Consider the following 18,682-nt stretch of genomic DNA (forward strand, 5'->3'; position numbering starts at 1 on the left):
TTATTTAGTATGCATTTAACAAATAGTCTTACATTTACACAAGCCTGATTAATATCCATAGGGGATTTGTCACAGCTCATTGTTGTAGTTTTAATGACGGCATTAGCAACCTGCAGTCAATTTTAATGGGCAGGATTTGGAAGTTTTTAAGTGGCGATAAAAAGTGCAATATTTAATATATACATGATTCTTTTTGAAAGATTTTTATGCTGGTTTTAGGACCTTCCTATCTAAAGCTCTTTTTCTTTAGTTTGTTTACAGATGCAAAGCACCGCTATATCAGCATACATCATTAAGTTGTTCTTAAAGGCAGAGGTATGAAATGAAAAATATTTTCATATGAAAAAGTCTGTGAATATTATTTATATTTTATTGTTTTCATCTTCCCAAATAAAACTCCTTTAACATGATCATTTTGTGGGTCTGTCTTTGTACAAGAACTTCAAGCTGGTAACCAAATAATGCAAAAATAATAAAATGGGAATTGGTCTGTTGAGGGAGGTCAAGGCAGCTCTGCGAAGCACGAGAAAGGATCAGGTGTGTGTAATGTGACTCTCACGTGGACCGGACTGCCGGGCAGTTGGCTGATCCGTTGACAGTTTTCTGGCTTTCTCAACGGAGTGGCCAAAGGAGAGAAATCAACAATAAGCAGCATTTGTATTCAGCAAAAACCAGCTCCTTATGCCATTAAAGCCCCTCAGGGTCAAATTGTTCCATAAATCGTTATTAGTCTTTCTGTTGGAAACAATGGCTTTCTTTATTTACAAAAAGGTTGAATAGCTGAATAATACATGGGGGGCCTGAGTCTGGAGGCTTTGGTGGAGAATATATATTTTTCTAGTTAAGGTCCAGGTTTAAAAGTTGCCTCTGTGACTCAAAAGAGCAGAGTTTTTGCACATGCTCGGGTCACACAGCAGGGGAAAGGGGAAAAGATATCTAGTCATTTTGTTTAGCTCCTTGGGTAGAACATGGCATATTTGGAGGTCCGGAAACCCAGCAGGTCCCTCATCTCGTTGCGAAACTTGGAGAGGTCTTGGCGCAGGTCGTTCAGGTTTTCCACCGTGGCCTGGTCTGTGCTCTGCATCTTCTGTCGCGTGGAGGTCAAGTAGCGGTGAACCAGACAACACATGATCTTCTGATAGTTTTCATCGTGCTTCTGCTTCAGGTTCTTCCACTCCTGGAGGGAAAAGACAATGAAGGGGTTCAGATCGAAGACGAGATATTGCACAAAGCACAGAAAGACATTTGTTCAAGATTACTGGAAGTGATTGAAAATTAAATCGCAAAGATGTACTGGCAGCCATCTTACTACTAAAAGTTAAAGGGTCACTTCAGTATTTTTCAAACCTATTTTTTTCCATGATTTTGTGTCTAATTGACTGATTTGGACAAAAATGTTTGAAATGTTTCCAGTATTGAGGGATAACGCTGTAACTGGCAGCAGCAAAACAAGCTGCGAGAGCAAGTGAGCAGCGCTAATGTAATGTTACATTCACTAAAAGTGCTTGTTTTTTACACTGACAGGCTCAGATTGTTATTGTAAGTGTCTGACAACATTATGGAAAGGACCCTACAGAGAAATAAAATGCTTACATTTCGCTTGATTCGGTCTGTTTGTTATTGAGTCCAAGACCCGCTCAAGGAGAAGTCTCGTTTTGAAATCTGAATATCCTCTGGCTCAAATAAATACGGGCGGCCATTGAATTCAAAGACCTCATCTACGTTGTCGAAATCATCTAAATATTCAGTCATGATATTGAAAATCTTTTAGATAACACTAAACTACGCTTTCTGCACTCCAACACAACAAACTGCCCGGCTGGCACTCGCGTTTTCCACCATGGATGTATTCCACTATTCAATCGTTGTCTTCCAGCAACACGTCACCTCACCAGATTTCAGAACGAGACTTCTTGAGCGAAACTCTTTCCATAATTCTGTCAGACACTTGTAATAACAATCAGAGCCTGTCATGGCAAAAACAAGCACTTTTAAAGCTACTCACACTGCACGACTGTAGCCCTGATTTTCTGCTCCCTGTCAGTTTTTGGAGCTCCCAAACACTGGCACCAGGCACTGGCTCGCTGCTCGCACATAGGCGTTCGAGCGTCATGTGTGAACTGCTCAAAGACGTGAGTCGAGAGGTTATCTAGCATGCTAAATATCTGGACCTGGCGGGGACTCCGGCTACGAGCTACAGCCAATGACAGCGTAAGACACAGATTGAGGGGAAACCTGGAGGAGGAGGGGTCGCCTGTAATACTAGGAACTTACTGTATGTGTTGCATTTGCAACACAGAGCAAAGTTGTTGTTGCAGCAAGAGGAATAAATAGTAAAAAAGAGTATGGAAACTGGTGGAACAAACATGTGCAACAACAACATCAGCAATGTGTCTCGCGTATGGTATCACGTCATTTACCGTGTATTTTTTGCGTGTGTTTTTGTGACAAAACGTGGTTTGGAGACCTCATCGGGGATTTCCTCCCAGGGAAAGCTCTTGTAGTTTGTGACCTCCTGTCGGCGGTCAGTCATGTAGTGTGAAAACTACAACGACTTAAAGACTCTCGATTACAAGAGAGATAGTTGTGTAGTGTGAACAGTACTGTGATCTGACTACTTGTCACTACTATGTGTGAACCAGGCATTAGTGGACGTAAATGACGGTGCCTGCTTGCCCAGATAGCACCATTATGCAGGCCGCGAACGGCTGCCGTCTATAGCGCTCTCCCTCAATACAGGACCAAATTCAGAGATTGTTGTCGCTATTTGTCAGTTAGACACAAAAACATGGGAAAACAGGATCCAGGTTGAAAAATACCGAAGTTACCCTTTAAACTTCTGACCGTTATGAAACTATTTTTCTTACCTTGAGGCTGTTCTGTCTCTTGACCTTGCCCTTTGAGGTGTGTGAACAAATCCACTTGCTCATGCTGGTCACCAGGTAGCAGACGGTCTTTGGGGAGGGGAGGATATTGAACGGTGGAGGCATGGTGCACTTGTCATCAAAGTAGCTAAGCCACAGTTTGGCCCTGGCAAACTTCCACTCCTTATCCTCGTGATTCTACAGAAGCACAAAATCCAACAACAACATGGAGAACACAGGAATGTGAGAAGGAATTTTCACAAACTGTAACCTTGAAAATGCACTAGTAGTTGTGGAAATCATTGAGGGGGACAGATGTTTCTGGAAAAAAATGTTTTACCTAGTATAATCAAAGTCAAACTGTTGTTCAAAGGAAACAGAAAATGTGTAGCAGGGGTCCGAAGTCAAAACTATTTAACATCTGTGCAACATTTCAGGGTGAATTAGAGAAAAATCTAATCTGAACAGTAAATGAAAACAGTTGCAACTTTCTGTTCCAAGTTGAACTCAAATTACCCTTGTCAGCACTGTGAAACAAAGACATAATGTGCCAAAAGTTACACTTACAGCAATTTGTCTGAAGCTTTTATGGAGCATGGCCACCAGCAGCTTGGTCAGCACAATAACCACCACAATGTTGTAGGTGCCGATGATCATGGCGCCCACAAAAGAGCGCAGCTCCTCTGTGTAGCTGATGCGGGTGACGAAGAGCGCAACATGTGCGAGGGAGAAGATGTACCAGAACAGGGCGTAGCAGGTCCCCATAAACCTGTGAAACAGAAGAAGCTGTCTGTCAGATGCATTTCACAATATACCCCAAACAATCTACTAATTTTAGAGTTAATGAATCAGAACTTAATCAGCCCCGTATTATGGTCTCTAACATCTCTCAACAAGCACTCTGCACATTCATCATTGTTGTCATCGCAGCACAAAGTGACAGATTGAGGTTGGCCCGTACGTGTGGAATGCATCGTTGCTCTGTTGCTGGCAGAATATGCCCTCGCAGTCGCTTTGTGGACTCTTGTTTGGGTCTTTCTGGTCCTTTCCGTAAAGCTGGGTGAGTCCGATGGTGAAGGAGAATAACACCAACAGGAAAAGGCCCAAAAACTTTCCAAACTCCTGCAGCATCTGACCCATGGAGATCTGAGGAAACATGAATATTTGTCTGTTAATCCTGTCGCTCGATCTGATGTAGTCAAGCAGACGTGAGTCATATTTTTTCTATTTTTCATAAACAGTTTTCTGCCAGCAATCCTCCTCAGGGTGCAAGCTGGGGTCAGATCTGACACCAGACAGGAAGTCTGTCTGATTCTTATAGAATTTGACTGATTGCTCAAGTGGAGACACCCCAGGAGAATAGGGTAAAAATGTGCATGCATTTCCAGAATAGAAATCTGAAAATTGCAAAAAGTCAGGTTCAAGTGAGCATTTCGATACTCTCAGTATTTATGTAGCATTTAAACCTACTTTATAATAAAAAATACATGAAAATCTCCCTTTTTACAATATTGTTATTTGTTATACCTGTGCTTTTCCTGCTATGACTAATCAAAATGTCTGTTATCTTTAAAACATTAGCAAAGTAGCTATGTATTTCTACTTGATTGTGATGTTTTGGACTCTTTCAACACTCATCCTGCGGAAGAAAACTTTATGACCACTTGTAGCTACTTTCCCCCCAATGTTCTTGTTTAGCAGTGACCCCCTGAGGAAGTGGAAAAAGCAACATATTCTGGCAGCAGTAAGACAGACAAACATGGAAGAAGCCAAAAAGAGGGCTTGAAGACAGAGAAAGTCTTCTCAGACCATTGGAAACCGACTATTTATAGACCTGAGTGGCTTATCTGTTTACTAGGACCTTGAGATGCTCAAACAAGGTCAGAACGTGCTCGCCCTTGCAAAACACAAACACACACACAGTGTCCAATGTGAGGGATGACCACTCTCCCTGCACCTCAGGGTGAATGGCGACCGGAGTGTTTGCACTGAAACCCAGACAGCATGTTTGATGAGAAGGACTAGTCTATTTGGGTGATTCATTCTCTTGTCATGTCTAAATCCCCCCAGTGTATTCCTCGGCCACTTTGTACACATCTGATTTAGGATCCGGGGGTGTTCCCTGCTTGCTCAGCCTGACAGGTAGCCTAACTTAGTTACTGTACAAACAGAACAGGAATGCAGCAGGTCAGGAGCTCTTAACCTTGACTGGAGGGGGGTCTGATGCATTTAAGGTTCCTCAGCTGGTTAACATTTGTAGTAATATAATTGTTCTATAAATAAATTTGACTTAACTTCCAATTAGAGAAATGTTTGTCAAAAGATTTTATTTTTATATTTATTGTTTACCAAGATGTTCCTGGAACTGTCTCAACAACACTGTTCCCAATTTGTTTTAAATGTTTTCCAGCTGTGAGTCTCTTTGTACAATGCATTGTGGGACAACAGCATCCCCCGACACTAGTTGGGTATTTTACCCTTTTGAAGTGTGAACACACCACAATAAATACTTGTCTTTCTTTGTCTATTGTTATTTAATCAATCACTTACTTTATTGTATTTAAGTTGTAAAATTGTATTCTATTTTATTTTAATTTTATTAATGACTTATTTTACTGTATTTAAGTTGTAAAATTGAATTTTATTTTATTGTTATTCTATTAATCACTCATTTTATTGTATTTAAGTTGTATAATTTTATTCAATTTTATTTTCATTTTGTTAATCACTTATTTTATTGTATTTAAATTGTAAAATTGCCTTCTATGTTATTATTATTTTATTAATAATTTATTTTATTGTATTTAATTTGTAAAATTATATTCTATTTTATTATTTTACTAATCACTAATGTTATTGTATTTAAGTTAATAATAAGTTAAAATAATTCTATTCTATTTTATTGTTATTTTATTAATCTAGTTTTTACTTCACAGTTTTACTACTATTACTGTTATTATAGCTTTTAATTATATTTTATTACATTTTTATAATTTTATTGTCTTGCTGGCATTTGATCTCAAATCATCAAATTGTTAAATTACTTTTGTCTTTTCTGTTGTGTTCACGGTCCACGTGTCTTATTTCCGGCTTGTCAGCCGTCTGTGAAGCACTTTGAACTGCACTAATCTGCATGAAAGGTGCTTTACAAATAAAGCTTGATTGATTGTATGTAGTGTGGAACTGCGGCACAACTTGTGTCTGTTCTCTCAAACACACTCGTACATGGTGGGCCATCAGTTACGGGAGATTAACACTGTTGACGAGGTGAAGTCTGGGCCATGAGTGAGCTCATTGTTGATAGTAGATGAACACAGACACACACTCACACTTTCAGTCACTCTTTCCAACCTCAGTAGGGGGCACTACCCGGCAGGAATGGGAGCTGGCCGGAATCAGACATTACTGCAGCCCACATAGCTCTGCCTCACCGTCTGTGTGTGTGTAGAAGCTCGTCGGAGTGCAACTAATTGCACGCTCACATATCGCACGAGTGTGGAAATGTGTGGGCGCGTGTGCATTAGTAGGGAGGTGTGTCTGCCATGTGAGCTAATATTTTTTCCAACCTGCCAAGCCGGCCAGACAGTGATGTCACAGAGAGCGTGAGTGACAGAGAGGAAAGAAGAGAGACGGAGGCAGAAAGATGGAGGAGATTGCAGCTGAAAAGCGCTCATTAACAATCTACAGGGCACCCTTACTGTTTTATAAGTCAACCACGAACAGCACTTGACTTAATGACAGGAAGGCATCCCTACAAATAGCCTGACCTCACTGCATACCTGAAGACTGCTTTATGTAATAGTCACACGCGGGGGGAAAAATGACATTCTGCCAGCAAACCGTCAGATGTTGGCTGACTTTACGATCTTTCTGCCAGCTGGCTAAACGATACACAAAATCATGATGCGATAAAAAGGGACACCTATGGCACGGAGGTTGTTGAGGAGGAGAAAATACTCAAACCAGATTTTTGGCTTGTCTAGGGAGATGAAAAATCAATGACATAACAGATATCTTTTTCTCAGCATAAAGAGATGAAACCTATGCAGCTTTAGGCTTTTTTGCTGGCACAGTTTTACTTCTTTCCACCAGCAGATGGTGAATATCGCTCTTCCATCAAACCTCCATGTTTAAGAAATGACACAGAATGTCTTGCAGTTATGTATGAAAGTATTAAACAAGCTGGCAATAGTTAAATGTTGGGTTACGGAAGAGCCAGATTAAATGTTTGCTTTATACAAATTAGATTTATTTCGTGTTGTGTAAGAGGCATAAAGCAGATCAGTACAAATGCATTGCTAAACATTTCCATAACCATTTGAGAAAAGAAAAAGAAAGTGAAGAGGTCATGTCTGCTAATTCTGAATGACAGTGCCAGCTCAGACTGAGGGTTAATCAAGCTGATCAGATACAGGATTTAGAAAAGTTTACTAAACACTTTTCACGTGGATCCTTTTTTTGACAGCAAACTAGCCTTAAAGGGCTAGTTTGGGTGTTTTGAAGTAAGGTTGTACGAGGTACTTATCCAAAGTCAGTGTATTACCTACAGTAGATGGCGGTCTGTATGCTCCCAGTTTGAAGAAGCAGACAGGAGTTACCGCACGGAAGCAAAGCAATGTACTGCTGTGGACGGGGTCGGCAGCAAAACGTATTTTAGCCACCTAAAAGAAAGGCTCACCTAAAAAAATCAATATCAGTTTAAGTGTACGATATATTTAGAATATTTTCGCTGGTTAATCTTTCCGTAAGACAGCTATACAGTCTATGTTTCTGATGGGGAACTGAAGCCGTTATCTATGCTCTCGCCAAAGCAACCAGACTCCATTGAAAAAAACAGTAATTTTACCTCGCAGTGCACGGGAGTTGCTAATCTACCGCTGCATCGATCGGTTAGTTTGTTTGTGTTATCGTGTGACTTTGGTTAGTTCATATTCACCAAAGTCACACAATAGCACAAACAAACTAACAAAATCGAGGCAGCGGTAGACCAGTAACTCTCCTGTTCTGCGAGGTAAAATTACAGTTTTTTTCAATGGAGTCTGGTGGCTTTGAAGAGAGCATAGATGGATACAACTGCTTCAGTTCCCTGTCAGAAAGGGCAGTCTGACAGCAAGATAAAGTGGCAAAAACAATCTAAATATAGCGTACACTTAAACTGATATTGCTATTTTTAGGTGGGCCTTTCTAAAATACGTTTTGCTGCCCTCCCCCGTCCTCAGCAGTGCATTGCTTTGCTCCATGCAGTAACCCGTCTGCTTCTCCTAACTGAGGGCGTGCCGACCGCCATCTACTGATACACTGCTAGATAAGTACATCATACAATCTCACTTCAAAGCACCCAAACTATCCCTTTAACGTACCACCAAATTGAACCCACTTGGCATTGAAAAGTTCATAAACTGAGTTTAAAAGTTTTCAGCTGCCCTTGACAATACAGTATGTAATGACTATACTTTTCACTTTAATTCCCATGCAGCCATAATTGCAGTTAAGATGGCAATGGATCAGACTGTATGTGCCAGATTGTGATAGAAATCAATCTAGGATCCAATGAAAATGTGTTGTGGGTGTATAGAGCCAGCTCCTTCAGCTTTATATCTAAAGTGCAGTTAGCTTGAGAAATCAATTTTCAAAACTAAACTGAAAGCTCTCGTTCATGATGATAGAAATGATGATAGCAGTACGCTGATGCATATGGCAACTAAAGCAGCAAAGCTTTATGATGTTGTGCTCAGTTTGTTATGAGCATATTATTACTGCAGAGCACATTCATCTACTGCCTCAGTTCACTGTGCTTATACTTAATGCTTATGATGATGGTTATCATACTGCTGAGCACAGCTGGTGTGATGTTTAGTGTGGGCTTGTCCTTGAGTGTTCACACTTCACTGAGAGAGGAAGAGCGTGGGTGGTGTGTGGTGGGGTTAGAGAGAACGATAGGAAAGGGAAGCAGCTTTATAATCATTATATAAGGATTTGGTCATTTTTGTTCGCATCCAAAGTGTTTTACAAAGTCGTACTGGGTACATGATCACAAACCTCCACAGGGATATTTCTGCTGCATATCTGGCTCCACTGGGAATCAATTATAAAAGCAGAAAATGTCTGCTTTCCTACCTGCAGCGGCCCCAGGATGGAGCTGGTGGTGTACATGAAGAAGAGTCGCAAGTAACTCAGAACGTTGGCAAAGGCAAACAGGCCCTCAGCCACCAGGATGGGATGGAAAGCGTCCCAGTTCTTCCTCTCTGTGTCCTCCACATTCTTGAACTGAAGAACAAACACATTCAGAAACACATACAGCACTGAAGCAATAATGTGATGCCAACTTACTTAGCCAAATCAGGTGTGCTTTGCCAACTGTTGATTGGCATGAACACACCTGATTCAGCTAGGCCTAATGACTGCTCTGTGTTTAAACAGAGGCATCAAAACTAAAGCTACTGTATCTATCAAGTGGTGATATGCACAATCATTAAAATGTGGGAATGATTTGAATTATTTAATAGCACATACAATTTTTTTTTAACAAAACAATATAAATAATCTCCCCCAGTTTTGATTAAAACAATCAAATAAAATAAACTTAATTGATTACAACGTTAAATGAAAATTTGTTTCAAAACATAATGTCATCATCCTGTAAAAATAAAAAAATACATGAGATAGCTATCTATCTTCTCATCTAACCATTTAACTCTGGACAAAAAGCAAATAAGAAAATCAATATATAGCGAAATGAATCCAGTGTTAGATGCAGTTATCCATCCTCTAAATCTAAAGAGTGTGTGTACCTTGCTATGAGCAACTATCTTGAGGGCAAAGGTGGCGAGGTAAAGGGAATTCATCACGAAGCTCAGCTGGTTCCTCGACTCATCCAGAAAGTCCTCCAGCCCCTCGTACCACAGACGCTTCACATCCGACCACACCATCCCTACAGGAGGAGAGCAGGAATTCCCCGTCACCACACACACACACACTACTGGAAATAAAATTTGCTGTCATCCCCCAACATTTTAAAATCGCTTCAACCATAATAAGTCATCTCACAGTGGGAGCCCGGGGGAAACAGGAATGTATGAGACACGGAAACATTAGATTAATGTGGTGTAAATGTGTCATCTGTGGGGTTTAGGCAGGTGTGTGGAATTTAATACAGATGGATGTCTGTGTCAGAGTGGAATTTCATCATTTCTAATTGTACAGTAGGGGTAATAAAATTAAAACTTGACTCCAGCTGCAAGTTATTTCATAGTGACACAGATCTTTGTGTAATTCAGAAATGATTACATTACATTGAACCTGATCGATCGGTTATTGGTTTCCATGGTTGCAACAGAAAGTGAGCAAACAGGGTTTGGCACAGAAATCCCTTTTCTTTTTTTACTATGGAATGATTGAATTTGAGTCATAATGTAGTCATAAAAGCGAGAGATGCATTGAGACACACACACACACACACACACACACACATGTAAGTAGCCCAGCCCACAGACACACTCACAATCTTAGCATCTGATTTCCCCATTACTGTGAGGCATCTGGCTCAGGGGAGTAGCAGGATGGAGAGAGCAGGAGAAAGATGAGATGAGGTGGGGTAGCGTGGGAGAAAGAGAGAACAACGGGATGCAAAAGAGATGGAAAGCTGCTGTGTGTCAGTGCTGTCTGTAGACATGCAGCAACTTTAATAGCCACCTTTCACATCCTGATAACATTTGATTTGTAAATCATTAGAAATCCTTGTTATTGAACTCATTTTTGGGTGTTGCGTTGATGCTGCAGAGACCCTGGAGCGTGAAATCTGCACCACTGCATCACATCTTTGCAGTGTTTTGCAATGAGGGGGAAAAAAAACTGCTGAAGTTATTAAAATTGATCTTTGATGTTGCTCTTTTGCACTACTTAAGGAATCTTTGCCCTACAGCTATCCTAGCCCCTGGAAAAAAACATTACACATCCGTCTAATGACTCAACTGCTGATCTCACTCCTGCAAAATAGGGGAATAAATTGCAAATTAGCCCACAACCATCTTCATTACATTGAATAATAGAAGTCAATTGCTTCTACATCCTTTTATAAGCTGTCAGGTGCAGTTATTGGGATGATTTATCAACCCAGCAGCGATGATAGTGAAACCTAGAGCAATGAGGTGTGGTTTTCGATGCTTTGTGTCGGCTGGAGAGGGGTAGGATGCTGCAACCATGAGGCAAATATCTCCGCTGAGAAGGCCATTAAGGCGATTGAATGATCATGCTAATGGTTTCTTGGCAGAAGTGGAAGGTAGAGAGGCGCTTCCCCAGAGAGGCAGAGTCAATTTCTAGCTGTCACTATCTCATCTGAACCGATATGGCTTGTGTACACGTGTTTGTCTTTGTGCAAATACATGTTTGCATGTATGAGACCGGTGATAGGAGCACTCAGATGGACCACAGGGGAGATAGAAGAAGCCTTCCTTTCTATCGAGCTTCAATTAGAGGCAGAACTGACAGATTTAATCCAGTCAAGCCAGACTTTCTGTCGTTGAGTATAGAAACAGTTGTTTGTCATGTTCTGCCTGATGGGATTATGGATACAGGATACTGGACTTTAGCCAGGCCTTAACAGGAATCTCTCATTTTCACTCCACAATATAACGTTATTCTATTAAATTTGGGTTTGTAAGATTGAATTCTTATTCTATTCTTAGTTTTATTGTGTCCATTAAGAGATGACTAATCATTCAATCATAGAAATCTGCCCTCTAAGCACTGATTACAACATACATGATACCCCTCTACACATTAAAACATACATTAGTATCTTATTTAATGCTTGAAAGCTGAGTAAAAAGCTGACCTATGATCCAGAGGATGAGCAGGTAATCGATCATCTCCAGCGCCGGGCCCATGGTGTTCTTCTTGCCCTCGTTGTAGACCAGCGAGTACAGGTTGAGCAGCAGCAGGAAGGAGAAGTAGGAGGCGCTGTGGATGATGAACTTGACGAAGGGCGTGTGGATGATTTGGCCCACGCGGGAGCGCGGCACCAAAAGGTAGCAGACGGAGAGCAGCGGCCAGAGCATCGCCACGCTCAGCACCGTGGCCATCTTTAGACAGGTGTGCTTGCGCCGGTAGCTGGCTGTCTCTCCAAACCAGACGGTGTTGAGGAACTGTTGACAGTTGGACTGAGCCACAAACTGTAAAAGGGGCATCAGGAGAGAAATATCAACGTGAGGATGTGAAGCTGAAATTACAGGTTGAATTAGCAAATTCAGTTCATTTTTCATTGCTTAGTAACCTCTTACACTCCGCCCCCCTTTTCTTTAGAGGGGTAGGGGTGAGGGACAGGGGATGTTCAGGGGTATAAAAAGTCAACAGTAGATGTCACATAGTAGTGGTGTACATCATCTGAAAGCTGGGAATCTGAAGATGAATTTGAGGTGCAGCTCAGCACTGTGTGTCAAGATGTTCTAGTCATGAATCAGATATAAACATGAATTAATTAATTTAAATAAATTGTGAAAGTGTATAAGGGCTTAGAACATTATAATAGTAGTCTATGATGGTCATTCCCATGCTCTTTTATGTCTCATAAGTTGTTGTACCAAAACCTTGAGGAACACCATAGAAAAAGCCATGCTGTGATTTGGTATCAAAAACTTTTGACATTTGGAGATTTCTGCGAGAATTGCATTTTTCGGTGACTCGAGGAGAGCACTTCTGTTCTGGAAACTGCTCAGAAACTTTCTTATTTTAAATCTACCTAGGAAAGCCATACATCCTCTGAATGCTCTAGGTCAGTGAGGTCAAGTTTCAAAAAAGGATCTATGTGAAATGGCTACTATGGGGACTAACATCATCACACATGAATACAATTGGGCTCATCAGATCCACAAGAGTCTCAGCTTTACAATCATACCCAATTTATACAATTCCAAGACTATTTAGGGACCACAGTATGCAGAAATATTCAAACAAACATTTTTAGATTAAGCGAAAATAACACATTTGTACTGCATGCAAATAACTGCATGGGTTTTGCCCCAAACTGCATGTGATTACCATAAAGTGGGCATGTCTGTAAAGGGGAGACTTGTGGGTACCCATAGAACCTATTTTCATTCTTGAGGTCAAAGGTCAAGGGACCCCTTTGATATGGCCTTGTCAGTATATCCTCGCCAAAATTTAGCCTAACTTTGGAGCATTATTTAGCTTCCTTTGCGACCAATATGACCAATACCAATATGATACCAATGGATTCCTTAGGTTTTTCTAGTTTCATATGATGCCAGTACTTTCACTCTAGCTTTAAAACTGAGCCCGCTTCAACCTCCGAAAGACAGATAGCGGCCGGGCCTGCTGCCGTATTTTTAAGAGACTAACTTTCTTGCTGAGAGTTAGGTTAGATGAGAATACTAATGCCACTGTCATGTCTCTAGGATGAATATAAAGCTGCAGCCTAAAACAGGTTAGCTTAGCTTAGCACAAAACAGGACAGGAAACAGGGGAAACAGCTAAACTGGCTCAGCTGAAAGTAACAAAATCTGCCTACCAGCACGTTCTTATGTGACTGAACTACAAACGTCTCAGTGTTCTCCCTGCAATAAAAAAATCCAACCACAAACCATAAATAAGACTCTAAGGGAGGAGTAGTGCAACTTTAAGAAGAACCTTTTCTCCAGTAGGAAACAATAGAATGACACTAGCTGTCCTGTGATATACGAGTCACACTTTACACACTGAGCCATCCCAGCTATAAATTGTCCCCCAGCTTCAAACTTCAAACTTTATTTTGACTTTGACTGCCGTTGCCTGGAGGAAGTACTCCATCCTGCCAAACTCGTATTTCCAAAAGACAAGCACATGCTGAAACAGATGTGACGGCCGACATATAGTACAATAAATGAGAGGTAATTAATAACAGATCTGATCTGTGGACAGTTGTGGACTTAAAGTATCAGTAACATATCAAATAATTTCCTCATCCCACTTATAATACAGATTTGCTTGCTGTTGACACTGCCAAAAAAACATGAATGTGAGACTTTGCCTCTCTAACCTCTTTCTGGTTGTACTTGATGGCAAGCTTGAGTCGACTGAGGTTCATTCGCTCCTCCAGTAAGCCTCTCTTGTCAACGTTATCCTCGTTGGATGTGTGGTTGAGAATCACTTCTAGCTCTCGAGAGTTTCGAGCCTGAGCCAGCAGGTCCTTGGCAAACATCTTACACTGCTTTGCCAGATCGTCATAATCATTCCTGGAGCAAGGAAATTGAGATATAATCAAACCACATGAAGGATTATAACTCTTATCTGTTATGTTCTATAAAGGAAGAGGGTTTGCAATATCAGTGTGCAAGTATGTACATATGTTTTTGCATGTGCGACAAGTTTCTAGTGCAAAGAAATGAGATAAACGTGCATTGGCATGACGGACAGACGTGCAGCAGTTGATAGCAATCGTACCTGAACTCCACCTCGACCAGGCTGAGCTCCTTGAGGTCTGCACTCAGCTCAAAGGCCCTGAGGATGGGATCTTCTTCAGTCAGCATGATCAGAGAGGGGCTGGCCAGGCAGCGGTAGATGTCCAGGCGGAACCTGGTGGCAAAGAGAAAGAGGTGATGAAAATGTGAGGGAAGGAACAGGACAAAACAAAGGTGTATGGATGAGGAAAAAAGGAAATCTAGAAACCATTCAGCCATCTAGCTGTTTCATCTGTACCTGCTTTGACCTCTGTGTTGTTTGCCAGCCAAACCGCAGACTGATTCATTTAGCTTACTGTGTGGGAAGCTACACTGCCCTGTGGAGAGAACAAAAATGCCCAGCAGAGAGGAGATCTGCAAAATCTCATCTGCAAGATGGTATCAGAAACCAACTTCCCAGAGGAAATACCGCTGGTTTTGCAGCTTTCCCTTAAATTACAGTTCGTACCGATATTATCTTTCAGTAAAACCACTACTTATATAAAAAAACAAATATACCACTACTGGCACACCAAATACTGGCTCTCTACAGCTAGATAAGTAGAGCTTGGCAATAACAGAGAACGTCTTCTGTGGGACAAAGAGAGCACTGTAAAGAGTCATGGTACTGTAGCTAAAAACATTCACAAAAAGCCAGTGCACATGATAGTAAATAATTTCTTTCCAGATGCTTAAGATGCCATTCTCAAGCTGATGTTATCATCAAAACTGTCACTGAACTTGACAGACCGATTGATTCATAGCTGGTTTTAAACCCCTCCATACCGGAGAAAGGCCAAAACAACCAACGCGTAAAATAACACAGGCATCATCTGGAAGACAGAAGTGACGTTGACCATTCAAAGTTACAGTAATTCAGCACAGCACTAGACTTCTGGTTTAGATCAATGGGAGTGCTCAAATACTATATTTAGTATGATAAAGATCTGTCAAAAGTCTTGAAATTTGGTACGGACATACTTTGAGTTAATATCTAACAGTACAACTCTGAAATGTTTAGATCACATGAAAAATCACACTTTTATTAATAGTCAAAGTCAGGATTTTTGAAAAATTAGGAAAATTGCTAACATTGTGTTTATTAAATGTTTTCCATATGAAACATTTTTTTACACAGCATATGTGTGCATATCTTTGATATTCAACTTGTTATGAGTTCATAGATACCAAATACTTGATTGTGCTCCTTGTAGTTTCTGAGATGCAGCGATTTCCTTATCATACTATATCTAGTATTCGGGGTAATGGAAAAATCCCATTGTTTTTTTTCGAGGGAACACAGGGCGATGATAACTTCTTGGTTGGCCTACAAAAATATGTCATCCCTGCAGCACATTTTTTTGCAATAAGAGTATTCCCATGTGCCCGAAGGTTTAGATATAGTATGATTAGAAAAGCTCACTTTTACGGTTCATACGGTTTGACCAATTTTGATAAATTCTTCATATTTGTGCTTAAGCAAGCCCAGAGAACATTTCCACCAAAGGAAATTAAAAATTTCAGTTGCGGGCACAGATGGGAGCTTAATGCAGCCATCTGGGGAAAGCACACAACATTTATACAATTCCATTTTTTTGTATTCTAGGTCACTGAGGAGGCCTGTACCTGGAGTGTCGTAAGCTGTCCTTTTTGTTCTTGGCATTGCAGAGCGTGCACTCGCAGCCTACAGCGTGCGGCCGAGGAAGCGAGATGTCCTGCTTCAGCAGCATAGTCAGGATCTCGTAGTTGTTCCTGTGAGCCGCCAGGATGACCGGAGCCACGTCCATGGTGGTGGAGTACTCCGGGTTCTGAATCCGCTGCATCAGTTTCTATAAAAAGATAGAAATATAAGGAATACTGTGCAGAAATGATAAGAAACGATCAATCATATCAACCTATTCTTTGCATCTGTGGTGTTTTTCTTGAAAGAGGAATTATAAGAGGAGACTAACAGCAATGGAAGGCTTGGAGGATCGCCTCGGCCTGTGGTTGAGGAGGATGTCCACAGCTCCCACCACCTCGGAGTCTATGGCCACCAACAAGGCATCTGTCGCCTGCACAGAAACAAACACATCTTTTTTTAGCAGATTACATGCAAAAACAACTTACATAACTTGTGCAGACCTAGTTTTGTCCTGAGTGTGTATGTGTGTGTGTGTTTACTACCTGGCAGCCATGCTCCAGAAGAAGCTGCAGGATGTCTAGATTCTCGTTCTCGATGGTGATGGTGACGGCATCCCGGCCCAGCACGTCCACGCAGTTGAGGTTGAGCTCGCCGTGTCGGTTCTCCTCGAGCAGCTTCTTCACCATGTAGTAGTCACCTGAGACAAAGACAAAAGCAGCGTGAAGGGGAATTCAGCAGATTCTTGCAGAGTCACATCTATAAAAGCGATGAAGTATTATCTACGGATGGCGCCACACACACAGCTCCAGCCATAAGGCACACTCTCTCTCTCTCTCGCAGAGCAGGCTCAGCTCCAGCACTCCTCTTAACCTCAGTGGTGGTGTATAACAATAACATCTCCCTCAAAGGACACTCTCTGTTGCCGAGCCATGTTTAGAGAGGCTTTATATGGTCACAGCGGCCTGTGAAACAACCTCTGCCTGTGCAATGTTCTTAACTTATCAATGAAATATTCCCCTCCCATCTGACGAGGACTCTTTGCTATTTTACGCTCTGCATCTCTTGTGTAGTTTCACTCCCATTGTTTTGCATTAACTTGAAAAGTCAGCAGACCAAGGGAGAGAAAAAGTTTCAGAAGAGCAGACGTTCAGCTATATATATCTCTTAACCCCCGTAGGCACATTTCCACAGTGGCCAACATGTAGGCAGCTGCATTCACTGGAGAGAAAAAAAAATGTGGTATGACTGTACAGTTTGCTGCTTTGCTGCGATGACCCTGCTGGAAACCTGTCAAGCTGTTATGGTGAATGCATCTGCCAGCTTATATATCACACATAATGCTTCAATAACTCATCAATAATGTAAGCACACAGCAGTCACCTGATTTCCAACATTAACATGAGCTTTTCTGTGATCTTAGAGGAAGAAAACAATGGATATGGTGGTTTTACTTGAGAGGAAACATCATAATGATAACATACCTTTCTCGCATGCCAGCAGGAAGAGCTTCTCGTCCAGCGTCGTCTCCTCTTTCACCTCTCTCACGTCTTTCAAGGCCAGAAATTTATCCGGAGAGGAAGCATCCGTGCCCTGGTACAGAGCTGCCATTACGACGGAGAGCGAGTACGGCCAAACACTGATGTGCATCCCACTAGAAACCAGCGACCATCACACTAGAATACAAGCCTGTCATGCAGTATGTGGTGACATAAGAGGAGTCCTGTTTGTGATTGTCGCAGCTGCAGCAGACAGCTTTAAAGCGTCGTCATGAGAGACTAAACCAAGTGTTGTTATTGCCGTCGCATCTCTGCTGCTGCTCCGTTTTGCGCGCGTCTGATGGATGGAAATATGACCTCCTTTTAGTCTTTAGACTTCAAATCTCGCTTTCATTGGATACAAAGTCCGACAGAACGACACAGTCATCTTCTCTCTCGGCGTGTTTACATGCACCATCTTCTTCGCATCGCATCGCTCCTGCTGGAGGATCTTTCTGGTCCTGATGCTGCTGACGAGGATGCTACTGCGCATGTCTTCCTCCTCCACCTGCTCGCTCTTTTCGCAGGCGCAAAGCCTTTCTCTTTCTCAGGATTACGTAACAGGGCACTTCAGTGCAGCTTTGCACTGACTATCTCAATGTGTGTGTGTGTGCATGCATACACTCTTAACAATTGCTGTTAATTTACAGCAGGATTTCAACAGTATTAACCTGTTATTGATAAAAAAAAACCCTGTGTTTTACTGTTAATAAAAAAGAAAACCTGTTAAATTACGCTCATAGGCTGTTTTTTAACTAATGCATTCTTAAAAAACATCACTTTACTGCTGATCAACTGTCTAAAGTATCATCAGTAACAGTGTCATGCAGTATTTTTTTTAATTCTGGGACCTGATCTGCACATGTGAGGCTTTTACATTGTACATGATTGTAAAATCAGTGAATTAGCTTTATTGTTCTTCACTCACATGTTGTTCTGGTTTGCATTCTGTGCTTGTAGCCAGCTAGAGACAGACATTTTGGGAAAAGTGTCAACAAGTCTATTATAGACTTTTTCCTAACAAGTGCCTTTAATTGTATTTAGTGTGACTATTCCTATGTCTGTAACCTGCTAAGTCTATTCATCTAGGCAAAAAATAATGTTTATTAAAATGTATGTAAAAACCTAAATAGTGCATTAAAACAAATCAGTAAGATAATGTAAAAGAAAGGTGAAAACAGCTATATAATGTATCTTTAAACAGTAAATTAACTGTAAAATACTGTG

The 18,682-nt window shown here is 41.2% G+C and overlaps 1 protein-coding gene across 1 annotated transcript; it reads right to left on the reverse strand.

Moving 5' to 3' along the window:
• Positions 1 to 356: 356 nt before the first annotated feature.
• Positions 357 to 17,962, reverse strand: trpc1 (transient receptor potential cation channel, subfamily C, member 1). Its single transcript, XM_037757342.1, has 13 exons — positions 17,402 to 17,962; positions 16,463 to 16,617; positions 16,249 to 16,350; positions 15,923 to 16,125; positions 14,301 to 14,432; positions 13,897 to 14,092; positions 11,698 to 12,034; positions 9,656 to 9,795; positions 8,982 to 9,131; positions 3,826 to 4,010; positions 3,432 to 3,633; positions 2,868 to 3,062; positions 357 to 1,177 (listed from the first exon to the last, which is right to left on the reverse strand). The coding sequence occupies exons 1-13, from the start codon at positions 17,565 to 17,567 to the stop codon at positions 950 to 952; spliced, it is 2,391 nt and encodes a 796-aa protein (XP_037613270.1). The 5' UTR covers positions 17,568 to 17,962; the 3' UTR covers positions 357 to 949.
• Positions 17,963 to 18,682: the final 720 nt, after the last annotated feature.

Source organism: Sebastes umbrosus, chromosome 21 (genome assembly GCF_015220745.1).
Source record: "Sebastes umbrosus isolate fSebUmb1 chromosome 21, fSebUmb1.pri, whole genome shotgun sequence".
NCBI classification, from domain to species: Eukaryota; Metazoa; Chordata; class Actinopteri; order Perciformes; family Sebastidae; genus Sebastes; species Sebastes umbrosus.